Below are 27,463 nucleotides of genomic sequence, written 5' to 3'. Positions count from 1 at the left end.
GACAGAGTGGGGAGGGAGAGCGCGGGGAGGGAGGGCCTGGGGAGGGAGAGCATGGGGAGGGAGAGCGTGGGGAGGGACAGAGTGGGGAGGGAGAGAGCGGGGAGGGAGGGCCTGGGGAGGGAGAGCATGGGAAGGGAGAGCGTGGGGAGGGACAGAGTGGGGAGGGAGGGCGTGGGGAGGGACAGAGTGGGGAGGGAGGGCGTGGGGAGGGACAGAGTGGGGAGGGACAGAGGCAGAAAAAGTAAGAGATCGTCAGTGAGCCATGGGACAACTCCAAGCTTAACACATACAGTATGTATTAGAAGGACGCAGGAGGCAGAAGATGGTTTTGAAAAGGTAACGGCCAGTTTTCCAAATGTGATGAGAACTACAAACGAGAAGTTAAGGAACACACGCCAGGACACACGGTAAGCAGTGGCGTTGAAAGAGTTGAGCAGGTCAGACGCGGGCTTGTGGACGAAAACCAGTGTCTGGAAGTGTACTGTAAAGGTGGTTTCCTCCTTGAAACACCGTTTTTCATACCACCTGATAAGCTTCTTGAGCTATCCTGTCAAAAGCAGCAGTAAAAGGGTGATATCAAAGAGAACTATCTTGGAGCACTTATTTCCAACCCAAAAGAGAGCTTTATCTTGTGTTTGTTCTACACAGCCTTCTCTTCAAGATGACTACAACTGCGAAGTAGAGCTCACTTTGACATCTGGTGGCAGGACTACAGCACGCCCCCACTCGTCTGTGGACACAGCATTTAAATACACAAAATCGATCCCTCAGCCACAGCCTGTGTGCAAGAGTGAAGGAACACAGGATCAAGTGCTAAACACCAGATCAGAAGAACACCCTGAGCACGGACCTAGGATGGAACAGCTCAGCAAAGTGTTCTTTACTACAAAGCATCACTGGTATCCTCGTGGACAACATCACAGACCTCAATACAGTGAAACTGCATTCTTCCAAAGACAGATGTGACTGAGGTTCTTGGGAAAATCAACATGTGCCTTGTTTGCCACTTGAGAAAGAACATTCGAATAGTTGTATAGTAAAATAATGTCTTTTTCTGAAAACAAAAACAAAAACAAAAACAAAAACAAAAACAAAAAAACTTGAAAGCATCCAGAAAGGAAAAATACAATCTGTCCAGGGAAACAAAGGTAAGGGTGACAGCCACTTTCTCATCAGAAACTATGCAAGCACAATAGTGAGCACTGGCGGGAAAGAAAGACTTGTCCAGATGTCTGACAGCTACAAGAGCTTAGCATCAGCAGACTGCACCCCACCAATTACTAAAGGAGTCCTGCGGCCAGCACTGATGCCAGACAGAGGTCCCCATCTGTGCAGTGGGGGAAGAACATACCGAACAGTAAATACCTGGGTGACACAGAAGACCTGTGCACATCAGTCCCATCTCTTTAACTGATAACCACTGAAAATAAAAATAATAAGGTATTGTGGCATAACACAACTGAAGCAAAAAGTATGACATAGCAGAAAAGGTAGGAGACAAGCAACAGAACATTATTGTAACAGTGGTATCTGTCTCTCCAATGGATGACATTCTATGTGAAATGGTATCACTTGAAGGCAGACTGTAGTAAAGATGCATTCTAGAAAAGCTAAGCAAACAAAATCAAATGATAAAGAATTACACCAAAAAAGTTAAGAAAGGAGATACAGTGGAATCATAAAATGTTTAGAACTGGCTGGGTTGGGTGGCACACGCTATAATCCCAGCACCTGTGAGGAGAAAAGTGAAGGGAAAACCCCCACACCACTAATATTAGTTACAAGTGGGCTGAAGGGGCTATGCCGATACGAGACACAGCAGGTTACAGGCCCACGCTACGACTGGACATGGAGAGGGCCACCTTATAGTGACAAAGGAGTCAGTGCAAGAGGACACATACTACTAGGCACAAAATTACATAAATCTAAACTTGAAGAACGGAAGAAAAAGGGATAGCAAACAATTACAAATAGAAAATAAATTAAAAACTCTATCTACAACAGCACCAAAATATGAAATTCTAATCTATGAGTTTAAGAGCTGTGTGAAGTGTGTGTATGCCAGCACTACAGAACAAAGAACAACAGGTGAGACACACTGAGCTCTCGGATTGAAAAGCTCTGGTCATGTAGATGCCAACTTTCTCCAAACTGACATATTTAATTTGATTGCAATCAAAACCCCTAAAGGAGATTTGAGCACATAACAAGTTGCTTTTAAAATTATAAGTGAAGCCAGGAGTGGTGGCGCACACTTGTAATCCCAGCACTCAGGAGGCTGAGGCAGGAGGATCGTTGCGAGTTCGAGACCAGCCTGGGCTACAAAGTGAGCTCAAGGCCAGCCTGAACTGCATAGCAAGACCCTGTGTCAAAAAGAAAAAAATAGGTGAAAAGGTAAAGTAACTAGAATTGCCAAAATGCTTTTGGAAAAGAACAAAACTGGAGGTTACCACAACCTCATCCCAGAATTTACCGTAAAGTGACAATACTGAAGACAGCATGGTACTGGCAGACAGACAGTCCACAGAATAAGGGAGACGACTACACTAGAGCCCAGCAGGTGACTCGCTAATATGGCCAACTGTGCAAAGGCCGTTCAGTGGGGATCGTCCAGTCTCTTCCATGCACTGGACCCTTGAATACCTACACGCCAAAACACGGACCTGAGTCAGAGTGGGCCACAGACGGGTACAGTCTGATCAAAATCTACAGCGAATGTCTTCAGCTGTGCTGCCATGGCTACCTCCATGCCCTGAATCAACTAAACATTTGCTTCTCACAGTCACTGTGACTCTGGGAAAGAGCCAGCAGTTGCAGGTGCCAGACCCAGGGTGTACGGCAGCTGAGAACTCACAGAGTCTGCCTTTCTGTTGCGCGGTACTCAGCAGCCGTATCCATTGTATTTTTGATCATACCTCATGAAGACTCACAAGAAAGAGCACTTCCAGAACTGCTTCAGAAAGTGGCAAGAACAATGGGATAAATGTATTGGAAATGACGGGGAGTATTCTGAAGGAGATTAATGGCAACATGGCTTTTACTGTAATAATTTAAAAAAATTTAAACATTCACTGTATACTTAGCTCAAACTATGTCTGTATTTCCCCAGGTTAAATGAAAACCTACATCCAAAACTTGTACAGTAATATTTACAACAGCTTTATTGCAAAAAATTGGAGAAATCCTAATATTCTTCCACTGGAGAATGGATAAGCAAACTAGGCTACTTCCCTATAGTGGGATAATACTGAGCAGTGACAAGGAAGAAACTGCTGCCACGTGCCACGACACGGATCAATTCAACCCATTCTAAGTGAAAGAATCCATGTGTGTGGCATTCTGGGACAGACAGACCGGCAGGTACAGGGAACATTTAGACAGCACCAGAGATCGCGGGAGGCGCTAGTACACAGGGCAGCAGAACATAGCTTGGTTTTGGTGGTGGTTACATGACTGCATGGGTTTATTAAGAACAGGTGTAGTGGATTGACAACTGGTGGTCAACTTATAACCCCCAGCTGAACTGAGTAAGCGTGGTGCTGGGTGTGGAGGCCCACCTGGGGATTGTTGCCAGCAGCATAAGAAGCCGAACTGGAGAAGAAGAAAGAGGTTTTTGGGAGCAGAAGAAAGGCTGTTGGGAGTGGAGAAAGGCTGTTGGAGCTGGTGGAAGCTGTAAGGAGCTGTTGGTTTTTTAGAGGAGCTCATTATGCTGGCTTGCCTGATGAACTTGGCTGTTTTCATCCTCCAAGGAGCTTGGGACCTTGTTGGCACTGAGAGTAGCTTCAGTTCACTTTGGGGGAGCTCTGGTCCTCACTTTGAGCATCACTTCCTGGCTCCAGAGGGGAAGATGGTGCACTGCCAGTCTCATAGAGGGGAAGATGGTGCACTGCCAGTCTCATAGAGAAGCTTGCTGCGTTGGCTTCTCTGATGGGAACTCGGCCATCTTGATCATTGGAGGAGCTCAGGACCTCACTGTTGCTGAGGACAGCTGTCCCTTTTTCTTCCTTTCAGGGCAGCCCTGGTTCTTCTGAGTGTTGCTTCCTGGCTCCAGTGCAGATCCCTCAGCCTGCTAGCACAGATCCTTCATCCTGCTGGCACAGACTTCCTAGATTTGGGCCTTCGCAGCATAGATCCATGAAATAGGCCTGCATGAGATGTTGTTGTGGGCTCTGGCCCTCCAGCTGGACTTGTGGGAGGCACTGTTATGAGCTCTAGGTCTTCTGCTGGACTCATGCAGGACATTTCTGTGGGATCCAGGCCCCTCAGCTAGTTTCCTTGGTCTTAATGTGTGGACAGATTTCCTGCACTCTTTTGTATATCGTTCTTTGGGCGACTATTACAAATAATCATGTAAAATATGTGTCCTGTATTATACTGTTTCACCTTGCACAATAACCCCCAAACCAACACAAGTTAACGAAAAGAGTGAAATTTGTTATATACAAGTTAAAAATTAACTTAAAAAAAAGAAATGGAAAGATGCTCCCTAGACCAGAAGTCCCCAGACCTCTCAGTTAACAGTGTGTGCGACAGCTTAGTAATCTCACTGCTCAAGCGCAGAAGGAATACCTAACAACACTGGAGCTAACAAGACCCAGCTTTGCTGAGTGAGATACAGATGACACACGAGGCACAGTGGACATGCTTGAGACGTTCAACCGGACACAGCAAGACATGCACATACCCACAGAACCACCATACACTCGGTAGTGAACTCAGCATCCCCCGAAGTTTCTTTCTTTTTTAAAAAATAGGGATTAAACTCAAGGTCTCACACGTGATGCTAAGCAAGCACTCTGCTACGGAGCTACATTCCCAGCCCCTTCTAATTTTGAGACAAGGTCTTGTCAAGTTGCCCAGGCTGGCCTCAAACTTGTGATTCTCCTGCTTCAGCCACCTGAGTAGCTGGGGTTACAGTCCTGTGCCACTACGCATGGCCCTAAAAGTTTCTTAACAGCCTTTTGAAAAAAGCAATACATATGAATTGACTGGTGGGAAATGGGGATGGGTAGAACTGGGGAAGGGTGAAGAAAGGGAAAAGAGTTAACTTGTTCCTTTTGTGTTTGTATAGGCGTCATCTGTTATAAAATAAGCACGCATTTGTTTTGTAATTTAAACATGTCAAAAGGAATTCTCAAAATCCTAAGAACAAATCTCTAAAAAATGGCTCAATGATATGTAAAGCAGAAAAATATTCTCTGGATTTCAACAATTACTTTATTGTTTAATGTGCATTTAGCTTGTTACTGATGCCGTCTTTGTTAACCCATGTTATTTGTAATTTCGGCCAAACAAAAACAACTAAGCCAAAAGGGGAATATGTGATTTAAGCCTTCACTTAAAATAACTTTGTGGATGATGTGACTTTTCATTAGTACTACACTACCCTTTTAAATTCAAAACGTTCTTTTCTGTCTCATTTCCAAATCATCATCACTGTTACAACAGCACCTCCCAGAACACACTGTAAATATCAGACTGGAGACTGCAGAAGGAAGATGCCCAACATCACCTCTTGAGTGAGAACAGAACAACCACTTGGGACCTGGGTGTGAAGGGCCCCCCAGGACCCAGCCACCACGGCCGAGGGAGACCGACGCCCACACACCACGCAACCCACAGCCAGCTGTCGACAGCGTAAGGACCCATGATGGACAAGCCCACCTTCCCGCCCAACGCGAGGGCGCAGACATCATCTGCTCATGCACAGCCTGCCCCAAACAAGTTGTTGCTTTTTTAAGCAAGAAAAAATTCTTTATTGACATGTGATCACTGTTAAAAAATTTTAAAGCCTCATAAACATACATTACAATGGCAAATTTTATATGATACTATCCAAAGGCAGCCACTATTAACAGTTTGTACCATATCCCTCCAGGTTTTCCATTTATGATTATTATTGTTGTTGGGGTCCAGGGATCCAGCCCAGGGCCTCACACATGCTAGGACAGCACTCTACCACTGAGCTACTCCATCCCTAGACTTAATTTCCTAATGTACTTATAAAACAACTCAATAAATCAATCCCTGGTGAATTATGCTGCAGAGTTGTGGTTGTATTAGTGCGCTAGGCATAGGATTTCATGACTTGCTTTCTCTCCCCAAATTCGATTTTACTTTTATGAACTTATTTGTATGCTTCAAACACAAAATCACATTACAAACCATGTGCTTTTAATCCCTCATCTTTTGTTGCTGTTGTTTTTGTTTTTCTGAGACAGGGTCTTGCTGTGTATTCAAACTGGCCTTGAACTCACCATGTAGCCCAGGCTGGCCTTGAACTCGAAGTGATCCTCCTGCCTCAGCCTCCGGAGTACTGGGATTATAGGCGTGCACTACAGCGCTGGGCCCAACTGTGGTTTGCACAAATCTAACCAATACCGTATGAGGTAGTTACAGCACATTACTTTCTAAACAAGAAAACAGAAAAGTAACCTCAAGGTATCAGAGACTAGAGCAAAAACCAAGAAAAAAACCCTCAGCCAGGAGTATAGCTCAGCAGCACAGCGCCAAGCCAGCACGGTGCCTGCCTGGCAAGCATGAGGTGCTGAGTTTGATTCCTGATTCCAAAAAGAAAGAATAAAACCCTAGACTAGTCTGAGAAAGGAAGGTGCATCTGGTGCCCCCTGGGAAATGTTCTGAAACCTTGGGGGTGGTCACTTTTGTTCTTTACTTCCTTTTTTTTTTTACTTTAAAGAGAAAAACAATAACAAAATAACAACAAAGACAAAAATAAAACACAAAAACAACAAAAATGATACACAGAATTTCAAGACAAGATGATAGGAATTAACAGTGGTTGTTATATTACATATTGTTATCTTCAACGAAGTTGCTCAGATTATCAGATGTAAGAATGCAAGATTGATCAAACAATTAAAGAGAATAAAAAATAGTAAAAAAATTAGAAATGATACAGAGCTTCACTAAACAGGATGGTAGGAATTCACCAAGGGTTGTTACGTTGCATATTGTTGTCTTCAAACTAGTTGTTCAGAGGACCAGATACAAGCATGCAAAATTGGTCAAAAAAGAATTTACGCATTAACTGTTCCTTTCAATAAACCATTCGACACCAGCAGCACAATTATCCCAGCTATGGGGTGGTCACTTTCTTGTCCACTGCTGAGGTCACTGAAAGGACAGGACACTTGGGCTGTACCACAGGGGCTGTCTAGTTTCCCCGTTTCCTCTGCTGTCCTGCAAGGCAGATGACTGCTGCAGCCTTCTGTCTACTGCAAGAATCCAAGCTTGCAGAACAAAGCCACTGCCCAAAGCAACCCGTCAGAGGATGGCGAGTTGAGCAGGGAGCGACTGCTTCACGGGCCTAGAAGAGCACACACCTCCCTTCTCGGGGGTGTCCTTGTCAGCAACTCCACCCTGTGATTGGGGGCGTCACAATCACCCCTCCCCCACCAGCTGTGCTACAGGTTGAGGATACCGGGGACTCGGGCCTCAGGCCATTTGTGGGCACAGGCAACAGGGCCAGTCCTAGGAGAGTGAAAGCTGCACCGAGAGCAGGGGACAGTGAGTCTACGGACTGCGTCAGAGCGACCCTAGAGTTTGTCCGATGAATTCCCCTTGGAGCGAGCGTCAGCAGCGGTGAACTGGGTGCCTGCCACCTGTGATGACCCAAACCCGGCCTTTCTCACACCAGGGTCCTCACACTTCCTGAGGCACCAGTCCACTTGCTGAAGTCAGAAATCTGGTTAGTGATCTTCTCCTCAAACACCCTAAGGCAGATCCATCAGGGAGTCCGGCTTCCGCCGTGACAGCTCTCATACGTGCCCTTCTCTCTCCGCCAGCACAGCCGCTTGGTTTCTCCCCACCCCCGCCGTGTCCCATAGCCCGAACGAGCTCTGCCCTCCTCTGCACAACCCCTGGCACCCCGTGCCGCCAGTGCAGCCAGAGCCAGGGAGCAGCCCCGCTGCCCCAGCACAGCGCTATCCCCAGCCCCCAACCCAGACTGCGCGGCGCTCCCAGCACGAGCTCTCTGCTGTCCTCGAAGCGCCCCCATCCCCAAGAGGCGAGGGCGGGCGGACGGCTCTGGCTGCACTGTCTCCTGCGTGCGGCACCCACGGGCCTTGCCCCCGGAACGGGCAGGGGTGTGACAGTGTTTCCTGGGTGACGTTGTGAGCGGAGCTGCTGGTGCTCTGCGCAGTGAGCCAGCACAGTCAGCTGGCGAACTGTACAAATTAGCAGGTGCAGCTTTCCTTTTATCACTCTGAGTTTCTTAAGTATACTGCTGCTCGGCTTTGCGATCAGTACTCTGACTATTAGAAAACGTCCATCCCTGAGAAGCAGATTAACTAGATAATTCAACTGAAAAAAACAGATGGTGGTTATATTTAACGTCTGACTGCAATGAAGAGACGCTGGTGCTGACGTAATCCTGCCCCAGAGCCTCAAGGCTGAGAACGCCCCAGCCCCTGCTCTTTCTCAGCTGCGCCTCTCCGAAGCTAAGCTGCTTTATGTGGGAAGGAAAAGGGCCATCCGAGGTGACCCAGAGCACGGCTCTGACCAAGGCTAGGGCTGAAGTCTATGGTGTAAAAAAATGCACAGCCCAAGTGAAAAGATGTCTGGAAAATACAACTCAAAACCACAGAGAGAGCGCTCCATACCTGGGACAGCTCAAATCCAAAGGACAGGTAAGGGCGGGACACGGGACCTGGAACCTCCAGATCCTCCTGACGGAAGTAGAAGATGGTGCAGCCACTTAAAAAGGCCGGGTGTATTTCCAGCTGCCACACACGGAGCTGCCTTCTGACACCCACGGGAAAGGAGAACGCGCACACGAAAGCTTGTATGTGCACATTCACAACACCATTACTCATAACAGCCCAAATCCAGAAACAAGCCGAGGGTCCGTCAACAAACGAGCAGATGAAGTGTGGACTCTCAATAAAAAGGAACACCACTGCTAACAAAGTTACTCGGCAAGAACAAAAACTCCATGTATCCACAGTGTCCCGCACAGGCGGTGTGTGGAGACAGCAAGCAGACCAGGGGCTGCTTGGACAGGGGCGAAGGGGGAGCAGGGACCGTTAGTGAGCGTGAGACTTCCCCAGGGGATAAAAGCGTTCTGAAACCGCGGGCGGTGATGTCTGACACTCTTGTATTCATATAAACCCCACTGAATCACACACTGTAAGTGGACAGATTTTAAGAGGTGGAAACAGTATCTCAATAAATCCGTTACAAACCACACAGCTGTCCCACCTTATAGAGAGTATATTTAAAAGTGGCAAGGTTAGGAGACAACACCGCTAGAGCTCTGGATTCTTCGGAGTAACTGGAAATTGATGTCTAAAAATACTATGACCAAAATATACACACGCACTGAAAGGGAAGAGCGAGCAGCAGTCACACTGCGTGCAGGCCACACGCTGTCCCTGCGAGGCCACAGCAGGTGGGCAGCGCTGCTCACCCCACGCACGCACGCACGCACGCACGCACCGCCTGATCCCGTGCCCTCTCTGTCCGCTGTCTTCTTTCACTGCTCTCTCATCAGTGCTGTCTGCCTAGGACACAACAGCAACGGATACAGCAAAAACCCAGTCCGTCCTTGTGCCCATTCTGCCCTCAGAGCTCCAGACGAACGAGGCGTGAGGGACAGGCCGTGTTCCCTTCTGAATGCCACCTCACATCACAGCAGAGGGAGAGAAAACCAAGCTCCACCCGGTGTCTCAGTGACAGTGGCCGAGCGTCTGACTCCCACGCACCATCTCACGGGACGGTCTGGTCAGATTCGACCTTGTTTCTGCCCACGCAGGCAGAGGACTAGATCAGGCCGAGTCTGCACCTCTAGCTACCGGCCTGCTTGCTTGCTTCACAGTGTTACCATACTCTAAGGGTACAGCATCCGCTGGCCTATTTCACGCTTGGCTCCCAAAGCAGAAGAAAAGCTCTGGCGGGGTGGGGCAGTATCTGCTCAATGATTCTGAGAGCCAGCGTGCAACACCTGGGGGCTGGGCGATCTCGGGGAGAGGAAGAAAGCTAAGAGCAGGAGAGTCTAGTTAGGAAGGAAATAGTGCTAGGAGGGAGGAGAGCAAGGATTAAGGAGAAGCCTGCAGAGCTTGCGGTCTCTCACTGGTCCTGGCAGTTCAACGCTGTGGTGCCGCACACACCAAGGTGACGGAGTCCAGCAGCCAGGAGCACGCTGGGTGCAGGGCTGGTTCTGACCCGGTCCAGGCTGCGTGGAGCCTTCTTGCTCTTTGCAGATACTTCCCCCTCTTGGGTCAGGAATGTGAAGGGGACTGCTGGCTGCTAAGACTCCTCAACAACAGAGAGATCCTGCTGGGCATGGTGGCACACACTTGTAATCCAGCACTTGGGAGGCTGAGGCAGGAGGACTGCTTCAGTTTGAGGCCAGTCTGGACTACACAGTGAGCTCTTATCTCACAAAAAACAAAACCCCAAAAATCCAAAAATAAAAAACCAGAGAGATCTTCTATTCTTGTAATTCACATATTTATAAATTTATTATGTATCAAGAAATTATAAAAAGAAAATACATAATACAGAAGCATTTTTAAATCAATGAGGGAAATAGAATATTCAATATATGATGGAGGGAAGTGATTTTTCAATCATTTAAAAGTAAATGAAGTTATGTCCCTGACTTGTACCATAAGAAAAGTCCAAGGGGACTGTAAGATGTAACGTGCAGAACAAAATTGTGGATGTCACAGGAAAGAAACACGGAGACTTTCTTTATAAATCTGGGCCAAGAGGTGGCCTTCCAAGGTGAAAGAAAGGAAATTAAGAAATTTCCTTAATGTGCACAAGGGGAGTCTTGGGGATCTCCTCTCAGCACTGGCCATACCTAGCACCAGTCTTCGGAGTCTGTACAGCCACACCCGGCTGTAGACTTTCATAACTCAAAACAATCAAGCTCATCACAACTTCTGACACCCAAGTCTGAATGCAAAGAAGAAACTGTTTTCATCTTTTTTCCAAAGCAAACATGTTAAAGTAAATTTATGTCACCATATCTAATCAGTTCTGAAATGCACAGCTTTGAGAAAGGAATCAGCACCTGAAGAGTTCAGTGAAAATCAATGCATTTGCAACAACTCCCTAACAAGGGGGAACTGATTTCAAAGACAGATAGCACCCCTCCTCAGAACAGAACAGAACGGAACGGAATGAAACAGAACGGAGAACAGAACCCTGAAGCTTAGTGTCCAACCATCAGAGTTGCGGTAAGAGCAGCACAGGAATGTCCCAGGTGGTACAGTTGAGGTAACAGCGGGATGAAGCAAGTTACAATGGCGTGGAACGGGGCTGCAGTAGAGGCATCAAAGGACTGAGACTTGGGCTGAATGAAACGCATAATTAACTAACTGCAAAATGACAGACTTTCGTGGCCAACCGGATGCAGCACCCTGAGCCCAGCACCAGTAGATGGGCGCTCTCTCAGCCAATCAGCATGACCTGTGCTCACACCAGCTTGGTCCCATCAGTATTTTAACTGTGTCCCCATCACTAGAATTTTCTTGCACATGAACGCACATGCGTTCTCATCTGCATAAGGGCACACTGTATTGTTACATATGTTTACCCAACACTGAAAATTTAACGAGAATAAAATAAATACTACAAGTAAACAGTCTAACACATATCCATAGGGTGCTTGTTCACATAAGGTTCGTATTATCTGGTCCCTAGAAGGCAACTGCTCCCTCACACTGTTAGAACTGCCATCCAGGACACATTATAGGGAACACTTTTCATTGCTCCTGGGATCTGCCTACTTCTGGGAAAGGCGGTTGCCTAGGCCCGTCCTAGGAACTGAGTCCTGCTGCGGCCCAGGTGCACACTTACCATGTGGACTACTTCTGGGTAAATAGGCTCTGTGATCACATTCCGGTTATGGGTGATGTACTCCACCATTTCACTTAAAGCAGCTCGTTTCACTTCCTTCCACTTGAGGTCACTCAGTGGGTCAGAAACAAAGTCAAAGAGGACACAACACTGACGTAACTTCTGGGTAAAAAGCTTTTCTTGATCCGCAGGAGGAACATCTGAAAGTCAGAGAGCAAAGCGCTTTGATTGCCAAAATGCTTAACCAGAGGCACTGGAACACTTCAGTGTGGTTTTTGCTTATTTACCTTGTAGTAATCGGGTTGAACTCACGGAGCACTGAGCTACATCCCCCGCCTTTGTTAACTTTTTAAAAACTTGAGACAAAGTCTTGCTAAGTTGCCAAGGCTGGCTTTGCACTCTCCATCTCCTAGCTCTGTCTCCCCAGTGCTGGGATTACAGGTGTGTGCCATCACCCTTGGCTCTTCCGTGTTTATTCTGAATTAACAGAATTCAAGAAAGAGGGATGGATAGGGGTGAAGGAGGTCAAACATGCCTTAAATGAAAAGTAAAAAATAGCTAGGCACTACTCAGATTACAGGGTTAGTATTTGTTTTTCACGCTTTCAAACCACAACAAGAATGCAGCTCCAAATACATTCCTTCTCAGTGCATTCATCCAGCGCGTACTTCCTGGGCACCAGCAATCACACACTACGCACTGTGCTGGGTGACCAGCAAGCACAAGCCAGCGACGCTGTCTGGATGTGGGATGAGGGTATGGGGCAGTGATGGTGAATCTTTTAGAGCTTTCAGTGATAAAAAACAGCCACGTATGGCTCGTGTGCCGAGGTTCACCACCACTGCAGCAGACAACACTCTGACAGCATGTGATGGCTGCGGGATGCAGGACAGGCAAGGCGGAAGCTCAGAGGGCAGACTTGGCTCTTGTGTTATGGTTTGTGTCTGGGTGTCCCTCCAAATCCTCATGCAGACATGGGGCGGGCTCCTAGATATCTGATTGATTCACAGTCTAATGCTGGGATTATGGGTGTGAGTGCTACACCGCCCTGGGGTGCATAGTTTGCATATATAAGGGAGACAAAGAGACTGCTTGCAGCCACTCCTTTTTGCTCTGGCTGTTTTTGCTGTTTTCTGCTGCCCTGAATGGTTGCCCTGTGCTGTGTGCCACCCTGCCTTGGAGCCAGCCGAGTATGGACTGAAACCTCCATAGACTGTGAGCTAAAGAAACCTATCCTTCCTTAATTTTGGGTGTTGGGTATTTTGTCTCCGCAACGAGACAGAAGTAAGCAAGACACCTTGGCACAAGAGGTCGTCTACTCTGGCCTCCGTCTGCAGCGCACCGGAACCCACTCTTACCGACCTCAGAGAGTGACCTCTTCAGTGCTTGCTCTGGTCTCCCATCAGCACAAGTCACACATGGTAACTGCTCATGATGGCAGCAACACAGAAGTGGTGGTGATAAAAGTGACTATGATTTAGGCAGCTCTTACCTGGGCCAGACAGTAGTATGACAACAGAGATAAATAGGTGTAGAAGATCCCTGTAGGGCCAGCAAACAAGGAAGCTGGATTCAAATGAAGTTCTGTATGACTGCCCAGTATTGTGGGAAGTTTGGGCAGCTTCTCTCTGCCCCTGTGAGCCTGACTGGGCTGACAAGGTCAGTAGTGGTGACATGTGATTTATTGATACACATACTGAAACGTGTCAAAGATTTGCAAAATGTACACTCATGATTAATAAATGACATTAGACTATCATTCAAGGGCAAAGAGACATTCACACTGTAAGGCAGACCACTGGATTTTAATGGAATAAAATGTACAGACAGCTCATTGATCTGGTTTCAGATTCCACACTGCGGATTCCTTTAAGAAATTGATTATTTACAAAGTTTTGGTGCAACATCAAAGAAAACATCCACAACTCCCTGGAAGGGCCATTAAAATTCTCCTCCCTTCCCCAACCACTTCCTTCTACACTTGACCAAATGACATAAGGCCAAAGATTGAATGCACAGCTGGACAGGAGGACCGGCTACCTCCCCTATGCCAGACACTCCAGAGACGTGCAAACAATAAAACCATGTTACTCTTCTCAGGAAAGTTGTTACTGCTTTTGAAGACATGTCTATTTTCATAAAAGGTTAACTTCTGTTAATGTGCAATAGGTTTATGGTCTTTGACATTTTTTTGGTACACATGTGCACTACAACAGATCCTACTCCTCGTGGAGAGTTGGTGCACGTACATGTCTCAACTCTTTTTTCAACGAATACGTGCATGTTAAATATTTTCTCTGGTTTAAATAAGGTCAATATTGGCAGCTAAACTCATCAACAGAAGCTCCCTGGGGTCCTATAGAGTTTCAGAAATGTGAGGGACCCTGAGCCACCAACACCAGCCTCGCCCCAGTGAGTATCCCAGAGTAGTGGGTGGTTCTACTTCCCTGCACACAGGAGCTTTCCTCTGTCCAGGCCCACAGTGCTCCCGCTTCCGCCCTTTCCCATCCCTACTAAATGCTAACTTCTTGTTCAGGTGTATTCCGCAAGGCCTTTCCTTACTTCCTTGTTTGATAAGGCCACCCGGAGCGGGGCACTTCTACTTGGTATAGTTTCAACAGCTAAGGTTCTTGCTTAGTATTCTGCACTCCCTGACTGGATGGGCTGAGAGGGCAGGGGGCACGTGGCGACGCTGTTCTCTGAATCCCTTAATTAGCCTTGCAAACAGCAGGCACAGACACTGCCACCCAGACTTACCTGCTGTGTGGGGAATTGCGGTTTCCTTGCTTGCCACACTGGACGCAGAGATAAGCAGTGCACAGCAGCACTTGTGTACTGGGACATACTGCCTACAGGATACTTAGGGACCACGGGACAGGGACTGTTCCACCATTTAAACCCAGTGACCATCACTACAACACCCACCCAAATATCCCACCCTTTTCATGAAATGCACTCATCTTCTGAATTCTCCTTGCTTGCCTCTGACCCTCCCCAGTTCTACGCCTAGGCTCCTACTCCAGTTTGCCAGGAGCAGCTGACACGGGCTCCTGTTCATTTCACAGCTGTGCCCTTGGAACTTGTTTCTGGTATTCTCACCCTCTCGGAAGACCGAATGAGATGAGAAACCGGAGTGCTGGGACCACTCGCGAGGGGCCGGGCAGGGCTCCCGGGGCTCCCAGGGCCCTGAAAACATCACCTGCTTAAACACAGTACGATAACTAAGAAGAAGAAAGACTACGTCGCCATCAAAACAAATCTGTTGTGAGTGGGAAGGAAGAACAGAAAAAAAATTTTTTTTCATAAAAGTTTTTTTATCCAAAATATTTCTAGAAGGCAAGCAAATCCCAACTCCCTGAAAGTTGTGTTAATTCCTCCAGGGTTCCAGGCAGCTGAAGTACTGTACCGTTTTTGTTTACAGTCTGCAGATGGGTTTGTTATTATAATCTCATGAGCTCCTTTGTTATTTTAAGAAATCTCACATTGCTATTTAAAATATTTTACTGTTTCTAAAAAAACAACAAATTGAGTACAAAAGTGAAAAAACCCTGTACCTTCAGGCTTTATCAAATATTTCTGCATTTTTAAAATGCAACTTGATCTAGATTCTTCTTGATCAGTGTATTTTTGGTTTGCTTTGTTTTTGGTTTTTTGAGATAGGGTTTTGCGAGCCAGGTGTGATGGTGCATTCCTGTAATCCCAGCACTCGAGAGGCTGAGGCAGGAGGATCGTTGCGAGTTCAAGGCCAGCCTGGGCTATAAAGTGAGCTCAAGGGAGACCCTGTCTCAAAAAGAAAAAAAAAAAAAAAAAAAAAAAAAAAGATAGGGTTTTGCTATGCAGTTCAGGCTGGCCTTGAACTCACTTTGTAGCCCAGCCTGACCTCGAACTTGCACTGATCCTCCTGACTCAACCTCCGAGTGCTGGGATTATAGGCATGCGCCACCACAGCTGACATTGAGCAGTACATTAAAAAAAACCCGTTTTCTGTTGTGTTCATGGGGAAATAAAAATGGATAGAGGTGGTGTGGATTCTGATTTCTCAATAGTGTAAATGTTACCAGATATAGTTCATATTTGCACAGACAATTTCAGCATCCCTCAATTTTCACTAATTCACTGTAAACTTGAGCCAGCTTCTAGCTATTCCAAAGTAAATCCTCAGTGATACCCAGGACAAAATGAACAGATGTACTTGTGCAGAACCTGCAGGCGGGGGGGAGGAGCAAAGGAAAGATGTGAACCCAGAGCCTTAGAAACCAGCAGAAAAATGGAGTAAGAATGTGTTACTCTTTTGGAAATGTATCTTCTGAAGGGAAACCTGTCACTCCTGAGCCATGCTCAGTGGCAGCTACAGGGAAGCCCATTTCTAGCCTTATAAAAGTCCCTGGTCCCAGTGAACAGAAAGAGCAGGGTGAGCTTGGCAGGGAAGCCCCAGGGAGCGATGGGATCCTGAACGCCGAGGGCTGCTCCAGACCAACTAGTGGGAGGCAGGAAGAAACAGCAGAATGTCTATTTACACGCTCCATTTTCTACACAGAGTAGGAAATTAAGGCACGCTAATGTATCATAAACAGATTGGCACACAGTGGAGTGCATGCTGAGGCTTTTACTGTGGGTCACATATGACCAAGGGGGTCCAGAAACTTCTTCCCGGCAGTGAAGAGCCCCAGCAGGCTTCAGTAAACGAGTCCTAAGTGACCACCAGCATCACAGTCAAGGTCACAGTTGTTGCTGGCAATGTACGCCTTAGTTACAGAAGGGACCGACCGCTGTGACACAGACACTTTACCGAATCACAGAATATGTGGAAAGGCTGAATTCCTAAGTTGTCACCATGTGCCAGGAGGCTCCATGTGGATTGTCTGTGGATAAGAGAATGATTTAAAAAGAAAAGCCAACCCCCTTCTACATGACGAGTCTTGGTTAAAAGGCAGGATCCACAATACAATAAACGAGCAGCTTTCTGCACACAGCTGCAGGAAGACTGCAGCGCTGGGACGTTCTGGACCCGGAGGGTGGCTTCCTCCAGAGAAACGACCACCAGCCCAGAGGGTGACAACTCCAAAGATACCAACAAACAGGCGACGAGGTGGCACTGCTTCCGCACCTACTGCACTGAGCAGCAGAAGTGGCCTGATTTTAGAGAGACCACAGCATGGCGGGAGGCTGGGCCCCTCTGAGCAACTCTGTCACCTCCTTCTACACGCAGCGCACTTATGCAAGTTGTGAGTCCAAAGACCACGGTGATCTCATGTGTCCCGAAGTACACGCGTGGACTCCAAAGGGCTAGAGCCACCCTGTCTTTGTGTGTACTCTTAGTACAGAGGGACTGGGAGGAAGGCTGAACTCCATCACTAACAATATGGAGTAAATCTGGGATTCTTTTCCGACAGGCACTGAATTTCACTTACCTCTAGTTTCCGCCCTAAGCAAAAAAACTTAGCGATAGTACTGTGTGTGTGTGTGTGTGTGTGCGCGTGTGTGTGTGTGTTGCGCTGGGGACTGAACCCAGAGTTTTGCACATGCTAGTTAAGTGCTCTACCATTGAGCCAAACCCCCAGCCCTACTTATTTATTATTTTGAGACAAGGTCTTGCTAAGTTGTCTAGGCTGGCCCTTAAACTTGTGGTCCTCCTGCCTCAGGCACTCAAATAGCTGGGAATTACAGAAATGTGCCACCAGACTTGGCCACTATTTTGTTTTCTAGAGAAAATTCATGTATCATTTAAAAGATCCATTCCCCCCCCCCCCCCGCTCCAAGGTCTCCTCGGCCCTGGGCCCTCCTGCGCCAGCACTGACGCCTAAACTCCTTCCATCTGATCCCCAAAGAGCGGATTCAAATTCTTCCAGCTTGCTCCCGTCACATGTGGCCTGTTCACAGTCCCCCATGGTCCACCCAGGCTTGGGAAGAGTGGGAGCCTTTGTGATGCTGAGTCTTCCAACTCCTGAGCAGGGGGTATGTCTCCAATTAACCATCCTCAAGAGTCTCTCCAAAAGTTGGGTAATTTTCTCCTAAAAATGTGTTAAACAATGTACTTTAATTTATTCTTGAATATTTGCTGATACTGTAAGTGATATCTCCAAAGATTTAATTTTCAAACTACTGTTGCAATACAAGGAGGAGGAGGAGGAAGAGGAGAAGGAGAAGAAGAAGAAGAAGGAAAAGAAGAAGGAGGAGGAGGAGGGAGAGGAGGAGGAGGGAGAGGAGGAAGAGGAAGAGGGGGAAAAAGAAGAGGAAGAGGAAGAGGAAGAGGAAGAAGAGGAAGAGAAGGAGGAAGAGGAGGAAAAAGAAGAGGAAGAGAAGGAGGAAGAAGAGGAGGAGGAAGACTTTGGGTGCTAATTTTGTAAATGGCAACCCTTCTTAACCATAAACTCTGTTCCTGCACCTCTAAATCGGTTGGCTTCCTTTCATCTGCAAGCCCTGAATTGTTCTTTCTCTTGTCTGTCTGTGCTGGCCGGACCTCAGCAGCAATGCTGACAGGAAGGAAGTGGAACCCTTTCCTCTTCCCCCTCTCAGAGGGGAGCTGCCACGAGGTCTTCACGGAGCGCCACACTTGCCCTAGGAGGCTGTGGATAATAACACTTATCTGATTAAGAAACAGAGCCATGGCTTCAGTGCCATCCTGACCGCCACTTCTGTGGACCTGGGTAAGTGGGTCCTACGGTGTGCATGCAGTGTAAAGGGTCAGCAGTGACCTCAGCACCCTGGAGAAGGACCGCACAGTCGGGGACCTGCTGTTCCACAACCACACTTCCTGCGAAGCTCTCTTAATGACAACAGCCGACCTCTGCTAGGTCAGAGAGCAAAGTGGGAGATAAGCTCGTGCATAGATGGGCTCACGACAGCTAAGAAGTCAGCCCTCAACACACAGTCCTGGGACAGCTGATACTCAGGGTCCAGAACACAGAAAAAGACAGGAAGAAGCTGGATCACATGATACACAAAAATAAGCTGGTGGGTTACAAACTTAGATCTGAAAGGGAAAACTCTAATGCTTAAAAAAATATATAGAAGAATGCCTTGGGCAGAGGAAGAGCAGAGGACTTCTTTACACACAAGCTCAGTAAGCATTAAAAGATGAACAGGACTATCCTAAAACCAAAGACTTCATCAAGATACCACCAAGAATGGAAAGGCAACTGGCAGGATAAATCACTTGAATACATGAACCAACAGACTTGGATCCAGAATACAGGAGCATTTCTACTACATCAGTAAGAATTCTGAGGACCAACAGAAAAGTAGGCACACACTGTAAGCAGGCTCTTCACATACAGCACATCCACCTGGCTAACCACACAGGGCAGGATCATCACGGTCATCAACAACCAGAGAAATGTAAATTAAAAGCACAGTCAGACACCACCGGTCACCCATGAGACTGGCACATACTTCAGTGCTACCAGGAGTCAAGCTGTGGCTGTGGCTCGTACGTGGCCGGTGGGGCTCGGGGCTCGGGTGGCCCTGCACTGGGCATGCAGCCTCACGACATCACGCACATGTACAGCACAGGACAGGTGAAAGCACGTGCACAGCAGCAGGGTGCTCACAGCCCAGACCAGTAACAACACAAATGTCCACTAGCGCTAGCCCAGGTAAATCCACAGTGGCAAATATAATATTCCAAAAGCCACAGGGGTGAATAAACTACAGCCAGATACAATATGGATAGATCTTACAAAGTAACAGTTGCATGGGAGAGGCAAGCTAAAGGGATTTATTCAGTCTGAGTTTATTTAGCATACCTAAAATTGTAATGGATCTACAGGGGGGTTTTGGGGGTGCCTAGCCTGGGGTGGTGGCTATATTACAGGGGTATTTTCTTTATAATTATTCAATGCACTTTATATGCCTTGGTATGGGAGCTGTGTTTCAGATAAAAAAGTCTAAAGAATCAACGCATGTGGCAAAAAAATTAAAATCATATGTGCAGGAACACTCTCGGTCACTTGTGGGCCTGGCGGCTGCCTGGGGAGGGGTGGGGGGCTGAGGGTGGGGTGGGGGGCCCAGGCGCTGCAGGCTGTGCTCCAGGTGAATGGCGTCAGGGTGCTCAACAGGCTTTAGACGAGTCAGCACTGACAAGCCCTACACTGACCTCCATCTACTCGGGACCAGGAATCCCACGTGCACACCACACGGCGTGCTTCCTGATGCTCCTCTCCACAGCGCTTTCAGGGGAGGAACCTAGGCTCTGCATAACTGGTTTCTGCTGGAAAATGTTCCCCATCGAGATGAGGATCTGAGTGATCTCTAATTTTTTCTATTTACATAAAGATCCTCTCTCATAAAGAAGAGATCAGCAATTATGATTTCAAACACATAAAATAAACACTGTGGTTCGGCCTGTCTGTCAGGTCTCCAGCACCCGTGTGAGCGACAGAGGTGCGAGCGCGGCTCCCAGGGCGGCCCCGGCTTTGAGGATGCAGCCCCTAAACTTCAGAGCTCATTCAGAAACTGATCCAACACGTATGTGCCAGGCACTGTGCTGCCACTGATGACGGAGATAAATTGAAAGGGAATACTTAATCTAAAAGAAAACAATCATATGTGAGCTGCGAGAAGTGCTACAGTGCAGACAGCCCAGGAAGGCACCCCAGGGACTGGGGGAGGAGGGTTAACTCTGCCCTCAGGAGAGAAGGATGAAGGTACAGGGACGATGCCAGCGGACTGGGGGCCAGACCTCTTCAGAAGAGACAGCCTGAAGACCGAAGGCCCGAAGCAGGGAGATGCACTTCGGGAGAGAAGGGCTGACTGCAGCCTGTGAACCAGGCTCAGCTCCCAGTCACAATGCCGAAGCCCTGCTTCTCAGGGGGCGGCCTGCCTGGCCAGCTGTCGTCTGTGGTGACAACGACCTCTTAGCCTATGAAACCAAGCTTCAGCACACAAAAGCACAGTAAACAAACAGAACTGATGCATCTGAAGTGACCCGGCTCACTGAGCTCTACCTTGACCCTTAACACACACAGAGCTTCACAACTGAATTAATCCCAACTTGTTCTTCATGTGATGGAACTGGAAATGTATGTGTTTATTTGATTTTTAAAGGTAAGGTCTTGATACACAGTCTGGGTTGGTCTTGAACTCTGTGTAGCCCAGGCTGTCCTCAAACTCTCCATCCTTCTGTCTCAGCCTCCTAAATGCTAGGATTACAGGTGTGTTCTACTATTCCTGGCACAATAAATCTTTCTTACTTTTAAGGTATAAGTACTCCCTTTCATCCATTCTAATATAATACATATATCTTCTAAATAAATATCCCTACAGTTAGGCTGCATCTTTTATTCTTGGTAATTCTTCAAGAACGGTGTGACTTACACCTAATGGTGTCTGCGACGTGGGGAGCTGAGGTAGTTTGCTTCTGCCATGCACACTGTGCCTCTGCTCAGCTTCCTAGGGGGTACCCTGTCACTCAGCAGCAGTCAGTGCCCGCCTCCTGTCACGCTGCCTGCACCACCTGATGCAAGGGGGTTGAAGTAATCACCTGGTAACAGGAAGCAGCCAGGACTCTGAAGAACGGTGCTGTGACCCTCGCTTCATCCACCTGCAGCCATGCTTTGGTGCTGTTCCTGGAGAAACGCGGCAAGGCAGCGAGTGTCTCTGCTGTCATCAGGGCCCTGAAACTTGCTCCAGGCCTTGGGGGTGGGATTCAGGCAAAGTGAAAGTGCTGCCTCCAAAACCGACTCGGGTGCACACCTGGTGGAGAAGACTGGCTCACAAACTGCCACTGCCAGTCTTACCTGAAACGCCTGACTAGAGATCTCACTTCAAATGCTGGATAGAGACCGCTTGTACAGTAGCTCAAAATCCCCTACACTGCTCCCCACGAAGCCAAGCTGCTCCTGCCTCTCGAGTGCACGGGGGGCTCTGCCTCGGGCTCCTGCGACTCCAGCCGCCTTTAACTGCAGATGCTTTCCTCACAGCTCATCAGCACCGACCCCAACCCCACCCCTCCCTCATGAAGCTGCCGTGCAATTCAACAAGGCAGGTCACTTCACTTACAAGAGCAACGGCTGAAGCCAGGCTCTCCGTCACCGTCGTTTTCCCACCCTGCCCGCCTGGGATGGGTGGCGACGGGCCAGCATCGGGGAGCAAGGTCAGGAGGAGGTAAGATGGAGGCCAGGACAGACTGGTTTCCCGGGAAAAGCTCTTTTCTTAGTGTATGTTTTAGAAAAACACTTGAAATTACATGAAAGAAATAAGCCAATTTCTCACCTAGACTCCCACGAAGTAAGAATGTGGAAGTCACCAAATTATTCTAAGCCTCAGGTTTTTGAAGCTCTAAAACCTCCTGTGTATTCAGGAACATGTCCCTATCTCTTGGCACCAGCCAACAGAAGAGGGATTCAGTAGACAGTACTTGAACTGGAAGACTTGGCTTTTTGTTTGTGTTTTTGAGACAGGGGCTTGCTATGTAATTCAGGCTGGGCTTGAACTTGCTGTGATCCTCCTGCCTCAGCCTCCTGAATGCTGGGATTACAGGCATGTGCCACCATGACCAGCCTGGCTTTTTTTTTTTAACAGGAAGAGATTAAGATAAGTCAAACAAACTCCTACGAATTAATATACAAATCAAACAGCATTATTTGTCAATGCCAGACATACTATCTCCTTCACAACCTAGTTCTTGCATGCATTGTGGGGTATGAAGTTAGACACTATAATTAGTACTAATTAGTAAATGCGCAACACCTGTGGTGGCACCATGTCACTTCATCTTCCACTCATTAAATATTGAGTAATATTGCTGCACCTGGTGGCCACAGCGCCAGCAAGATGAGAGCTCATTTATCTACAGAACAAGGGCAGACCCTTTCTTACGAAAGGTAACAGCTTTTTACTACACTTGACTAATGAAAGACTGCCAAAACAAGATTCCAGAGCTTTCAACATGTTTACCAGCTGACAAAATAGCATAAGGTTGTTAGAAGAATATACTGAAAATAAGTACGCATCTTCCATTTCTCACTACCTCCTTTCCCTGTGCCTCCCTCGAGAGCAGGTGCATGTGGCTGCTTCTGGGCCGGGGCGAGGAGAGCGGGCAGAACGAGAGGAGGGCGGAATCAGGTCGCCTCCAGGGCTGTGTGTGGGACCCGCAGAGCCCCCCTCGGGTCCCACCTGGAGCTCGGCCTTGGCAGGGCAGCCTGGGAATCAGGCCCATGAGGCAACACTGGCACCAGGAAATCAGGGATGGGCATGCGGCAGGTGTCTCCTTTTGGGGAGGTGAGTCGGAGACACTGGCGCTCAAATGCTCTGGCCCCTCCTGCAAGCTGCCTCTCCAAAGCGCTGCCCCCAGAACCCTCTCCACCCAATAGAGACAACCCCTGCTATGGCTGGGACATGGCTTGGGTGTGTCCCCCAGGGCTGCATGTGCTGAGGTGAGTCCTCAGCGTGAGGGAGGAAGGGGCTGCGGAAATCCGTCCACACGGCGTTTACAGCGGGGCCTTGGAAGGTATCAAGGACTAGCAGATATCATCAGGATGGTGCCCCAGGCTCGAGTCCTGGTGGCTTTACAAGAAGAGGGGAGAGATGAAGAGACACAGCCAGAGACACGCACACGACTGCCCGTGCCATGTGATGTTTCACAAAGCCTCGGGACTTTGGCAGCACGAAGGCCACCACCAGAGCCCCAAACTGGGAGCTGACTCTCGCTTCTTTCTAAGTTCCTCGGCGTCAGGCATCACAGTAAAGAGAACTCACTGCTGACGAGTAGCGCCTTTAACCCACAGTGGGTTCTGGCCTCCATCCTGCCTGGCCATAGACGCGTCACTGAAGCTGCTGTGCTCTGCATCTGGCACTGCCCCGAGACTCCGGCTGCTCTGAGGCAGTCACGGTGCAGTGCAGCCCATACCTGCTATGTGCCTGAAGACTTGGGTAAGTGCCCCTGAGGGCCTCCTGACTTGTCCCTGACACGCAGAGCTCACCCTGGAGACGGACGTGACACCCTGCACTCTGCCCCTCCAGCCTCTGTGGGTCCCCAGCCCTTAGCTCAGGGTCCAGAAATAGCAGAACTAGGACAGGCATGTCCTGTACGCTGATGGCAACACCACCTCCACTCACGCTCATGCCACCTTCCCGGTGCCTGTCACCTGCAGCCCAGCTGCGCTGAGTGAAGCCGACTGGGGTGGCCGACAGCTCCCGGGGGACAGGCGGTCCTCACACGGGGTGCCTGCAGGCTGGGTAGCACGGGCCGCCACCATGGCAGCTGTTACTTTGCTCACTGCCAAGACACAATGCCAACAATGGAGGAGAAGAGCTATACTGTGGCTCATATTTACAGCCAGTGGTTGGCTCTCCAAGGCAGGACAACATGGCAGAAGGGACAGCAGGGAAGCGGCTCCACTCACGCTAGTGGGAAGCAGAGTCAAGGGAGGAGCCGGGAGACTCTTCCAGTCACGCCTCAGTGACCGCCTCTTCTGAACAGACCCCAGTTCCTAACGGCCCTACAGTATGACAGCCCATAATCCAACCACCTTCCAGACACATGAGGCTTTGGGGCCACTTTAGACCCACACTCCAACAGTACAGATGGGTTAAGCATAAATTCTGAAGCACAGAGGAAAATGGCCACATTTCTTCAGCCTACTACGTTCCTGTCTCAAGAAATAAACACCCTATAGGAATACGTTTACCTGCTTGGCTACGATGGGCCACACTGAGCAAAGGCTGAAGGCCTTTCCCCTGGTAGGAAGGCGATCTCCAAGTCACCGCCCCTCACGGCCCAGGGACCTGTGCCCAGCAGGTCTGTCCACGCTGTGCCAGGTGTGACCAGGTGCCGCAGCGTGCTGCTCCCGAGGGCAGGGCAGCTTAGCTCGGGAGGGCTACGTGCAGGTCTGCAGACTGGAGGGTGAGTCCAGGACAGAAAGCAAGCAGCTGCCACGCAGGGCCGCATTGCCCTGCACGGGCCCCGTGTGGCAAGGCAGCGGGAGGACTCAGCGGTGACACACCGCTCCTCCAGACCACACTCGCCCAGCCTGCCCCCGCAAGGCTGGCGGGTCACTCACAGGAACACCCGGGCGCACCTGCGGAGCCCACCGCTGGTGCTCTGCTCACAACCTCCTGTTCAGTCGGCAGTCAGCAAAGCGGCCGCCCTGGAACCCCTCAGTAGAACGGGCCTGGAGCATGTGCCTGGACACCCTGGCCTTCACCACGTGCACCGCTTGCCACTTTATGCCAAGTGCTCTTGAGCTGCACAGCTGCAGTGCGTTCAGTACGCTGTTTGAGGGCTGCCCAGCAGGTGCGTTCTCCTGTGGGGAAAGGCATGTCACCTACTCGGCTGTGAGGTTCTGTGATTCATTAAAAGGGGGAGATTCCAGTTCCAGGGGGTGGGTGTGTGCTCGAGGACACTTCGCTGACCCCTCCCAATGTGGACGATGGAACCCGGGCCCTTGTGCACACAGGGCACTCGTTCTACCCTGCAGCCACACTCAGCTCTGAGCCTCTGTCCACACATACATGTGGAGACCGAGACTGCGTGCAGCTCCACAGACACAGGCGCTTCCACTTAACGCCTATTTTCTTAACGCAGCCGGGCTGGGCCAGGGGAAACCTGCTGTGCAATGAGCTGTCCCCGTCCCTGTCCCCCTCCCCAGGGTGCTCTCTCCAACCAGGTGGTGCCCGCAGAACCAGGGAAAGATGTTGGCAGCGGAGCTGCAGCCTCAGCATCTCTGAGCAAGGACAGGCAGGCCCGGCAGGCTGGGCGTGCCCTTTGCAGACCTGCAACTGTCTGAGGGCCGCCCCGCTCAGCCCTGTACCTTGTAGGGCCCCGGGGCAGGCACTTCCCTGTCTCCCAAGATCGTAGGCACTTTGCATTTGCTCAAGGAACCGCCAACAACACCCTGTTCGCCGCGGGCAGCCCCTTCCCGCGCGCCCCTCAGATGAAGACTCGAGCTGGCTGAGAGCTGCGGCACTGGAGCCCTCAGCCCTTCAAGCCACTGGCAGTCGGTCAGCCAAGGTGCTGCTCTGGGAACCTCGGATCTAGTCCTCTACGTTTCTGTTTCTGTACCCAGTACTTCCCAGAACTTCCCCTTTGCAGTCCAGATCATAAAGTCACACAACATGCTCACAGCACTCAGGCCAGCCCAGGCCGCTGTACCTGCATTTCCCACTCTGAGCCCTCCGTTTAGCAGATATCTGTTAAGCCTCTAAGACAAGAGGTAGCTGTGTTAAGGCGTTAAGGACGCGAGTGGAAGGCAGGAATACTTGGGCAGGGATCCTAGCTCCAGCTCGTATGACCTTACTGACCTTGTACAGAAAACTTCATCTCTTTGGACTCAGTTTCCTCAACTGGAAAAGGAGACTACTTATGCCTAGCTGGGCTGTCGTGAATCGACAGATGTAATGTGCTTAAAGCAATCCCTGAAACAGCGTGTGCCTTCGGTAAACATTAGTTGGTTTTGTTAAACCACATGCCAAGTGACTTGCTAGTTTCTCTGACTCCCAGAGATGTCTGTAAGGGAAGCAACGCTTCATCTTCTCCAGGTATTTTCAAGAAGGCCACCAACACACTGCACTCAGCGACTACATCTGTGCCTAACAAAAAGCTGAATCTCAGCTGGCCAGCCTCGGCTACGAGGTGAGTTCAAGACCGGCCTGAACTATACAGTGAGATCCTGCCTCAGAAAACAAAAGCAAAAACAACCCAAAAAAATCAAGTGCTGGAGGACACTTCGCTGACCCCTCCCAATGCGGACGAACCTTGGGAAAGAAAAATCCAAGAGACACATTTGCATGTGTGGCAGGGACCATTTCCGATGCCCGGAGGGCACGGCAGGACTGAAGGTGAGCGCCAAGGGGGACCCAGTGCGAGCCAGGGCCAGGCTCTGAGCAGCCTTCCCACCCCCCGCCCCCCGGGGGCCTGGAGTCTACTGCTTGTGTTTTTAATACTATTTCTACTGCCTTATGATGAGCAAATAGAGCTTTGCTTATTTCAATTTTTCAGAAATTGCAGTTTTTCTGTAAATTATTACAAATTACATTTTAAAAGGTACACCCATGAGCATGTGTTTTCTAGCCATCCAACAGAAAGTCTACCGTTCAAGGAGATAACCTTCAGCCACGGCAGGCAGACTCCTCCTCCCACTGCTGTGAGCACCAACTCGGCCTCGCGCTGACAGCTCTGCTTTCGGGTTTGCAGTTAATCAGTCTGACCACACACGTTCCTGATCACGGTGTCGCCCTGCAGACCGGATGCTTCTGCACGATGGGGCAGTCCTGTCTCATGAAGTATCGCTTTGCCTTGAAACCAACTGTGCCTGATATTAATGTCATGACCCTTGCTTTTTTCTGGCATCTGCCTGACATATCTTTACTCTCTACTTCTTATTAAATACTCTTTTTTATGTTATCTACCTCATTTCAGAATTTAAAACTGAAGTTAAAAGAACCACATTTGTTCAATTTATTTAAAAATAAAGTATATGCAGGTAAAAGTAATTTTAAAAATTACAGTAATAATCCAAAAGTTCTGTTGGCCGAGAGAAATACACATAGCACTGACATTTAACCTAAACAGCATTTTGAAGAACTATTTTCAATACAATTTTTTTTTTTTGGTACCAGGAATTGAACTCAGGACCTTGCGCTTGCCAGGCAGGCGCCTGTGCCACTGAGCTACATCCCCAACCCACAGAAGAACTAT

General features: G+C 49.0%; 1 protein-coding gene across 1 annotated transcript in view; it reads right to left on the bottom strand.

Moving 5' to 3' along the window:
• Positions 1–27,463, bottom strand: part of Ppp2r5c (protein phosphatase 2, regulatory subunit B', gamma) — a gene marked incomplete at its 5' end in the record, with an annotated part of 130,446 nt that overhangs the window by 40,425 nt on the left and 62,558 nt on the right. Inside the window, 1 exon segment of the mRNA XM_013507826.1 lies at positions 11,827–12,026. Coding sequence (XP_013363280.1) covers positions 11,827–12,026 — 200 coding nt within the window.

Source organism: Chinchilla lanigera, unplaced genomic scaffold (genome assembly GCF_000276665.1).
Source record: "Chinchilla lanigera isolate Chin_1 unplaced genomic scaffold, ChiLan1.0 scaffold00137, whole genome shotgun sequence".
In the NCBI taxonomy this organism is placed as follows: Eukaryota; Metazoa; Chordata; class Mammalia; order Rodentia; family Chinchillidae; genus Chinchilla; species Chinchilla lanigera.
This window is presented reverse-complemented; position numbering and strand designations above follow the sequence as displayed.